General features: G+C 41.7%; 1 protein-coding gene, 1 long non-coding RNA gene and 1 other non-coding gene across 3 annotated transcripts in view; 1 reads left to right on the top strand and 2 right to left on the bottom strand.

Annotated features, from left to right (window-relative positions):
- Positions 1-393: 393 nt before the first annotated feature.
- Positions 394-9742, bottom strand: part of LOC145447217 (uncharacterized) — a 40801-nt gene continuing 31452 nt past the window's right edge. Inside the window, exons 25-28 of the mRNA XM_080325637.1 lie at positions 3140-3313; positions 2386-2567; positions 1908-2168; positions 394-874 (exon numbers count right to left, since the gene is read on the bottom strand). Coding sequence (XP_080181763.1) covers positions 661-874; positions 1908-2168; positions 2386-2567; positions 3140-3313 — 831 coding nt within the window. The 3' untranslated portion in view covers positions 394-660. The remainder of the gene's footprint in view (positions 875-1907; positions 2169-2385; positions 2568-3139; positions 3314-9742) is intronic.
- On the top strand, positions 3610-3681 carry Trnap-agg (transfer RNA proline (anticodon AGG)). The gene has a single exon. It is a non-coding gene; the product is annotated as a tRNA-Pro (tRNA).
- Positions 4652-9738, bottom strand: LOC145447226 (uncharacterized). The gene is made up of 2 exons (XR_013917497.1): positions 8604-9738; positions 4652-5882 (listed from the first exon to the last, which is right to left on the bottom strand). It is a non-coding gene; the product is annotated as an uncharacterized LOC145447226 (long non-coding RNA).

Raw genomic sequence — 9742 nt, 5'->3', positions numbered from 1 at the left:
GCGATAATTGAATAGTATATTCATATTGCAATGAACCCGAATATACCCGACGTCATGGCTTTAGAAGAAAAAAAACATAACAATCAGTAAAAAAAATGTTTTAAATTAGGGCCTTGTTCTAAACATGTTTGTTTTAAATATATTTCCGTTTTAAATGCAACCCTATAAAGGACGTTTCGTCTCTTAATATCCTAATGTTGTCCAAATAGATAGGTAGGTAGATATAGCTTCATTTATTTGTCCGCGATATAGAAAGAAAAGGCCTGGAACAGTTTTTTTAACAGTTACAGTTACCGTCGCCTTCTTGGTTGCCAAAGGCCTCATTCTCCTGATCAGCGCGAGATTGATAGCCTGTATCTTCAAAATTTCATCCCAAAACGATGTACTTCTGAATCGTGACGATAAATTGATTTTATTGCATGCATGCCATATATTCATCGGTACAACGTATATTTAAGTACAATACTGAAATAAAGAAGTTACACACTGCGGTATATCATACATCACACACATATTGCACGTAATAGTAATGAACAGAGAGTCTAGTTTAACTTGAGTACGGGTTTAGACGGATGTAGATATGGACTTGGATATGACATCAACCGAATTCTGGATTTGCTTGGAAAACTGTACACAGCTATACATCTCTGCTTTAAACATCTACATCTCGCACATAAGACCGGAGACGGCGTGGATAGACGAAAACCGCCTGTAAACCCTGGAAAATCCGGTCCAGTCTCCGGAAAAATCAGATCCGGCGACACCGGACGGAATGTAATACGTCGACGTCTGCATGGACTGACTCGCGGGTAGGTTGACTGCCCCGCTGTCCAAAGTGAAGGTCAGGAAATAGTCTCCACGACTCGGGTCGAATCTAAAAACAATTACTATAATATACAGGGGGTCACAGTAGTTATCGTTGGTAATCGAGTATAACTACCAGTAATGAATTTCTATACATGTTGGAAATACTACAAATGAAAGTATAAAATAAAGGTCTGAAATGTATTTAACTCAAGCAAGTAGTTGCAGAAATTTTCATATGTAGCAGTTAATCGCAAATGACTACTTTTTAATGTGCAGTATGCAATTTTACTACCTCGACAAAATGAATACTGACACTACAAATAGGTGCAATTTAAAAAACAAACAAATACAATTGCCTTGCTAATAGTGATATTTTGGCCAGTTGATGTAACCACTACCCAAAACCCCTTTTTACTCTACAAAATCCAAACCCGTGGTTCCCAAACTTTTTCGACTTTTTCGCCTCTTTATCCGAAAAATAGGACACATAAATGGAAAATTTATTCGCGTAACTCTGATTGCCGATGACTTGACTAAAAAATGCTATTCTTTCCGAGTAGGTGCTCTGAAAACCGGTTCCCGCGTCAACTTCCCGTCGAGTTGACCTTTTTTGGCGTCTTATGCAAAATAAACCGTCTTCACGTGCGTTATTTGGCCATGTTAATTAAATATATATATCAATAAACATTCTAACATTTTCGCCCCCTATATCGCCCACTTATTTCTCCAAATCTCAAAATGGGGAGGGGGCGATATCACCTACGTTGGAAACCACTGATATAAAGTGTTCAAGTACAGAGTTTTGACAAAATAAAACTGGTAAGTTTATTCCCTGAGAAATATAAACCTACTGATGATCGTTATATTTTACCGAACAACACACCCTACTTGGAGATAAATGCATGTAACTACGTACAGTGTATATTCAGACTATATTCTGTATACATATCCTTTCCAATCAATGGCTACTATGCGACATTGTATCAAAATTTCCCCCCACCATTGACCAGCTCCACGCGGACCTGCACTGGTTCGCGGATCACAAATTACTAACCACTGTAGTACCACTATAGTATGACAACACTGACTACAACACACACCTATACCGAATAGCGTCGGAATACAATCCACTTTCAGGCACCGCGAACTCGGTGCGTTCACCGGCCAGAACTCTCTCCGACGTGCCCGACACGACGTTGAGTGTGTTGCCGCGGCGCTGCGCGAGGTACGCGTCACGCACAACGTAGGCGCCGCCTCCAGAGCCGCGCCCTTGAAATCGAACGATGATTCTCTGTCCGCGCGGTGGTGCAGCGGCGTCGTTATCGATCAAAACGCGGAAGGTGCCGACCAGGTCGCTCCGTCTATAAGAAAATGAAGGTTGCTATTGTTGGCACTGTCGTTAATTTTGCCGTTCGTTGAGTTTCGACTACTATGGTGATACCGGTTATTGTATATAGTTATACCCCATTACATTTTTACGATTGTAAATTATTTCTTGAGGATTATAAGGGACTTGAGAGAATTTTGAACTTTTGTTACCGGGTCTTTGCTAACAGTAGCTTAGTAGCCCTGTCTCACATGTATTCGGTAGTTCCTCCCCGCGGTTCCCGTCGTAGAGTCCCATCGTTTACGCGCAGTTGCGTGTACGGCCACCAGATGTCCACTGCGTTGACGGTCGGCGCTTCAACCGTGTCGTTCATAATTTTGAAAGACTTGTGTGCGGCGTTTGGTATCATTCCGAACACTTCTGGGATATTCACCTGTAAACCGGCACAGCGGTGCGTTTTCATACATTTAACCACGAGACACGACAGTTAAGCCTGCGACACCAGAGCATGTGACTTTATGATGGTAGATTTACCGTAATAACATCTCTAATCCAATCCTGGTCCATAAATCTGGCCCGAATCTATTCCCAACCCTACCTTTAAACAACATGCCCAAGTGTCGCATACATGATTCGTGCATGTTCAGATCATATGTGTATGGACGACAGAGATCGTCAACCTAGTCGGTTTCGGTACTCAAGTAGACGCTTGAGTAATGACGTCACTGTCTAATACTTGTGAAAGTAGCCGTAGCCTGGACATAGGATATTTAACTTTTTGACTCAAATGCCCTACACAATGTAGGCCTACATAGAATGGATCCAGCGTATTAAAGTGAAGCCGATGGTTTCGATTCGAAGCATGATATTTTATTCCCGGACTGTGCAGGGTAAGCATGTCCACCAGAGACCACTTTTCTGCAGAGGCGTCGCTAAGAGCTAAAATGTTGCCATAAACTACAAGGTTTTTTATATGGTTTTTCAACACCAATTACCATTACTTACCCTTTCACTTCCGAGAGTTATCGGATTACAGAACGGGTAACCCATGTGTCGGGAGTCGGGATACCGCTGCCCTCTTGCGCCGCAGTAACTCATGCTTCCACAAGTGGTGCGGACATCAATACTATCCACACGGTTGTCGGTAGCAATGACGCAAAGCACATAGTCCTCTCCGGCCTGAATAAATATAGCATGCTCCAGATGGCAATTTGCGCAACAGTTGCGTGAGGTCTTGGGTCCGAATCGCGGAAGACCCCAGATGAGTCATGTAGTCCGTTTTGAAAATATGCTTATGGTTTGGATACCCATATGGAGTTTAAATCTGACTCATTGGTCGCTGGCAATGGATAAAGGCGATATATTAAAGACTTAGCGAGCCCGTGTCAAGTCTATAGTTTTTCTTTTTTTTAATTAACCACGATATCTATGAATTGAGGAGTTATTGCGAAAATAATTCCGGCCACGAGTCCGTCGGCTCGTTGGTCTAGGGGTATGATTCTCGCTTAGGGTGCGAGAGGTCCCGGGTTCAAATCCCGGACGAGCCCTTGTCAAGACTATACATTTTTACTTACCCCGTTCCGAGTCGCAAGTCCTTCTCTAATTTTAACGTTTGACTCATCTCGAGTCATTTTTATTTATTCACCCAGTCAATCCCAAATCGAGTAATTTTACGAGTAGGTCGTACCAATCCAAATCACAATTTTCAGTCACGAATCATCAACGGGTCATGTTTTATCATCATGAACTAGAAATGTGACGTCATAGCTGATCTTCTACCGCATGGTAGCTTTTAAAAGTGATGTGTTAGTGTAGTTTGTTGAGATTTCAGTAATTTTTATGGCAGTTTCAGCGTGAACTTCAAGTTCTTAGATCTAAAAAAGATATATGGCACTTGAATATATTGTTGAATACTTGAAATTCCAAAATGCCGTCGTGTGCGGCACAAAATGCTCTCGTGGGACGCTTGTTTGAGACCTCTGGTCTAGAGGTATGATTCTCGCTTTGTGTGCGGGAGGTTCCGGGTTCAAATCCCGGACGAGCCCTTGTCAAGACTATGGCCTCCGTTTTTAGTTAATTGCGATATCTATTAATTCAAGAGATATTTTCAAATAAAACTTGGGAAATAAGTCAGGCCACAAATCCGTCGCCACGTTGGTCCAGCTAGGGATATGATTCATACTTTGACTGCAAGAGGTCCCGGGCTCAAATCCCAGACGAACCCGTGCCAAGACTATAGTTTTTAATTAACCACGATACCTATGAATTCAGGAGTTATTTTCAATTTAAACTTGGAAAAATAATTCAGGCCACTCACACGTCGGCTCGTTGGTCTAGGGCAGGGGTCGCCAACTCAAAATAGGTCGCGGGCCACTTTTCCAAATTCCTGGAGGCCGCGGGCCGCATGACATCAATATCGATATAAAAGTAGGCAACGCAGTTCAATAACCACGTCTGATAACTCTACGTTATTACAACGCTGTGCTTTCTAACATAGGCGACGGTTATAGTCACCACAAAAGAACTAATATTTTATTGAACAAACACAAATACAACAAAAAGTATCATGATCATCAATGTCATTATATTTTGGACTATGAGCTGTACACGATACCTGACAATGACAACACTCTTTAGCCGCTAAAACAGGGGTGGCCAACATTTTTGTAATTCACAGCCGCATTTCGCGTACTCATGTAGCCCGCGGCCGCATACCGGTGGTTAGTCGTGATAAACTAGCTGGGGCCAAATACCCACGTTATCATGTCCATGTCCATTGCCGGTACACTCCGAACTAATCTATATGCACATATCGGCTTACTATGCGCACCAAATCGTTAGTAGTTATGTTGTAAAGAGCCACAGAGAACCAATCTGTAGTCGCGCGAAGGGCGAAAAATTTTTCATGTTCATGAGTGAATTTCGTCAATAAATATTAGTATAGTTTCACATATTACTATAAAATATTTATCCTTTCTCGGCCAATGTGATCAGATTCCCAGATACAGCTGATGCAGGGGGTATCTGTGAAAACTTAGGGTTGTTATTACAAGTGTCGACAGCCGCATAATTTTCCTTCTACTGCTGCAGATTGGCCACCCATGGATTGAAGAACCAATATTGGGGTTAGCTATACACGGTAGGCCTACTTGCTAGACAACTATCTCCTCGTAAAGCATGGTCTTTTGGAGCGCCCGAAGTCGTTTTGCAGGCGTCTCGGTCTTGGCAGTGGTGGGCCATTGCACGTCAAGGCAATATGCCCATTCGTACCAGCAAATTCTTCATCCATGGAATGATATTACCATGCCGAAGCCGTATCAACTAGTGAGTAATAGTGATAGTGGGCACATAGAATGGCTCACTTTGAAAAACAACAACATTATGTTTCAACTGAAATCAATTTTAGCGTTTCAACATGATTTACTAAGCGTTTTTCTGAATTTTTTTCAAATCAGGTCGCGGGCCGCAAAATAGGACCTCGCGGGCCGCGTGTTGGAGACCCCTGGTCTAGGGGTATGATTCTCGTTTTGGGTGCGAGAGGTCCCGGGTTCAAATCCCGGACGAGCCCTCGTCAAGACTATACATTTTTACTTAACGACGATATCTATGAATTCAGATGTTCTTTTCACATAAACCTCCTGAAAATAGTTCAGACAACTCATCCGTCAGCTTGTTGGTCTAGGGGTGTGATTCTTGCTTTAAATGCGACAGGTCCCGGGTCGAAATCTCGAACGAGGCCGTATCAAGACTAGAGCCCGACCGATATTGGATTTCTGAGCCGATACCGATAAGACCGATATCCAGTACCTCCACCGATAACCCCGATATATTCAGCCGATATTCAAAAGATATGAAATCTAGCTCAAGGCCCATATTTAACACCTCAAGAGCATTTCTCTCAACAACTTTACAGCCATTGATATGCTTGAACATGAAATAAATGATCAAGGAACTATAAAAATGTATCAAAAGCACCAATCCAGCAGTTGCAGATTACAGTTCACGAAGCACAATTTATCGGCCCTTTCTCCAAGGAGTGAACTTCTGTGGTCTTCCATCCATAGATGATGTATATAGTACTAAACACAGTGAGCAGTCTTTCACTTGGTAGCATAGTTAGTGGCACAGCAGGAAATCTTTCTTCATTTCGGTTCCACCGCTCCCTTGCAGGGGATCTTTCCTTCAATGGTTTAACCAAATATTGATATTGATAATCTTCTGACAATGCACCTGGAGCCTTCAGCACATCATTAACAAATAGCTGAAGAGAATGTGCAAAAGAACTCAAATTGTCCACGTCTGCAACTGCTCCACCCATCCCCCATGGGCCTTGACCAGCATTTCAACAATCAATTGATCAATATTTTACACTCTTTTGTCAGAATTGGCCAATGTCATCATGGAATCAAAAATTTTCGTATCAATTATTGGCTTTACTCCACGTTTGCTTGATTTTCTTGCCCTCTATGCTCGCATATTTCCTATCATGGTGGCCCCGCAGCCGCAGGCCTCAGTCAGACGACTTCATACATTACCGGTATAATCAGCTCTGTTGGTACCGAACCGGGAAATGTTTCGACGCGACGCTTTTCTCTATCATTACGAGGGTCAGTCCAGCATGATTGAAGTTCTCATTTCTCTTACTGATTGAAATCTTCTGCAGACAACTATCCGTATCCATCCAGCTGCTCTCTGCAGAGATGCCACTGAGATATTTGGAAAAACCCAGATTTGGACGTTAAAAAAAACCAGAAAAACCCAGATCCGCTATTTCACTCAAATTTCTATGATATAACTGTAAAACAGTGACTGAGAGTCATCAATGACAGTTGTACGGACATAGAAGAAGTTTTAGCCCTTGATATTGAAATCCCAACGGTTCATTTCCATACTATAATATGCGTTGCTCAGTTAAATGAGCAAATCCATCGAAATATGATGTTTTCCTCTCGACACATTGCTACCAGGCATTCGGTATGGGGGGTCAATACGTAGTGTATTATATATTCGTAATGTTAGTAACAATGCTAATCCCCATCTATTGTGAGGATGATTGTAAGGTATTCTAGTGACTGCGAGCTGACCAGATAGATTGAAAATAGCTTTCGATTCATTAAACCTGGGACAAACACTTTTATCTGGGCTGTTTTAGTCGAAAAAGAAACTGCCAAATCATGAAATTAAGAGTACATTTTCATTTAACAATAATCATCATCATTGGTTTATTAGCAATTTTATCAGTTCAATACACCACAAAAATGCGATACAATGAAAAGAAAGGAAGATGTCGAAGCGACTAGGAGTTGTTTATGGAATCAGACACCCACCTTGGCCTAGGCGATGTAAAGAGAAGGCATGCACACTGAATGAAAGTAAAGAAGATAGTATAGAAAAAGGAAGCGACAAGAAATAGGGCGGCATGTCATGGGAAGCGAGATCGATAGGTCAGTCGTGGTCCGGTAATCTTGAGGATGGACTGTATTCATTTAGTAGTATTAGTAGTAAATCTCCTTGACAAGATGTCAAGACCGTACCGTATGATTATGTTATGATTGTCTTCGACTTTATACCCACATACATATTTGGCAGAGCACGAGAAAATAACAGTTTAGGACTTCTAAAACGCATGTAGTGTGAAATTATGGTACAGTGCAATCAATCACCAATCACAATCATTAATTTAGGACTTATCCGGACCATTTAGGATTGTAATTATACAACTATTACACGTACCCTTCGACGTAGCTTTTGTCTTGGAGGTACTATTTACTGACACACAACGAATTTGTTGCAGCGCTACCGGACCGGTAGCATTCAAGTCCTAAATCAGAGTTGCCCTGTGAACATGACTTTCGGCGACCTAGTAGTCAGTATTCAATGAAGCTCTATCGCATCACACCAAGACCTCTCATTTTAATAGTAAATGGGTCTCTTTGGACTCTGCCGTTTCAATCACAGTGGAATCCGTCGACATTAGAAGATCTTACTAATCTAATAATCAATTTTGCGCCGTAAAATTGACCTGACAAACATGATGTTGAAAAAAACCCAGATTTCAAGCACAAAAACCCAGAAACCCAGGTGATGCTCGAGAAACCCAGATCTGGGTGGAAAAACCCAGGAGTGGCATCTCTGGCTCTCTGTCTTTGGTGATCGATTACTACAGGGGGATTCCCACGAAGTCAGTGGGGCATAACGGTGGTTAGTTATCTATAATATTTTTCAGATAGACACACCTACTACCCTGTATGCAGTATGCTCTATATGCAGCTTGGCCATTTATTTTTATATTTGGCCGACCTCACGTCTTTTATCGACTTCTCTTGACTCTCTGCCACCATGTTGTGACGTCACGAAAATGGCCGATATTTTTTTTACCTTCAATGGCCGATACCGATATTTCTCTCCAAGCGTGATATCGACTCGATATTATCGGCGAGCCGATAATCGGTCGGGCTCTAATCAAGACAATACATTTTTTAATTAACCACGATAAATATGAATTGAGGAGATATTTTCAAATAAAACTTTTGAAAATAGTTCATACAACGCATCCGTCGGCTCGTTAGTCTAGGGCAGGTGTGGGCAACCTTTTTGCTTTTCACGTCCGTACTTCGATTACTTATGTAGCCTACGGCCGCATTCCAAGAAATAGTCGTAATGAACTTACTGGACACCAAATACTCGTTAAACTGTCCATTGTCCATGTACATTTACGGTCAACTCCGGACTACTCTACTTCTTTATTTCGTCTTACTATACGCGTCGAAATAGCCAGTGGTCACATCATGAATAGTTACTGGGAGTGGTTATGGTTACGCCAAGCGCGAAATTTTTGTCAGATTCACGAATGAATTTCGTCATTAATATTAATAGTTTCATGTATAACTATCGAATATTTACCCTTTATCAGCCCATGTGATCAGAAACACCGGTAGAGTTGATGGAGGTTAATTTTTTTGAAAATTTACGGCAAGTCATAAATGATGATGCATCTTCGGGTGGACCAATTGTTATAAGTCACATTGTTGCATGCTGTTTTTCTTGATCTCACATCAGTATTGTCGGTATAGTGTTAAGGTATTGGAATATCCCGAACGTACCGGAAACAAATATCTTTCTTGATGAGCACACGTTTCCAAGTTGTTATTTCTATTTGGGGTGCATCATTTTCCTCCGCTGTTCGCATCTACACTCTGGGGATCAGATTGCAAACGGCGCTACCAAATTAAAAATTGAATCGCGCGTAGCGCTAATAAAGTTTCAAGATCGAATAAATCTTTTGAATATTACTTAATCTCTCAATAATTCGGGAGTCTATTCCTAAATTAAATTTTGATGTCGACTGCCGCCAACACATACCAATTGAATGACTGGTCCACGCCACCGCCGCAAAAAATTCCTTCTACTGTCGCAGGTTGCCCACCCCTTGTCTTGTGGTAAGATTCTGGCTTAGGGTGAGAAAGCGGTACCGACCGTCCGTGTGAAGAGGATAGCATTATGAATGTCGAATTGCGACTACCGTACATCGATATTGGCATACACCAAATATCGAAATATTTTAAGATGTTCACATTTTTAGTAATTAAGGCGCTCATGACTATACTT

This window comes from Botryllus schlosseri, chromosome 1, assembly GCF_051294905.1.
Source record: "Botryllus schlosseri isolate E-star chromosome 1, Bs_hap1, whole genome shotgun sequence".
Lineage (NCBI taxonomy): Eukaryota > Metazoa > Chordata > Ascidiacea > Stolidobranchia > Styelidae > Botryllus > Botryllus schlosseri.
This window is presented reverse-complemented; position numbering and strand designations above follow the sequence as displayed.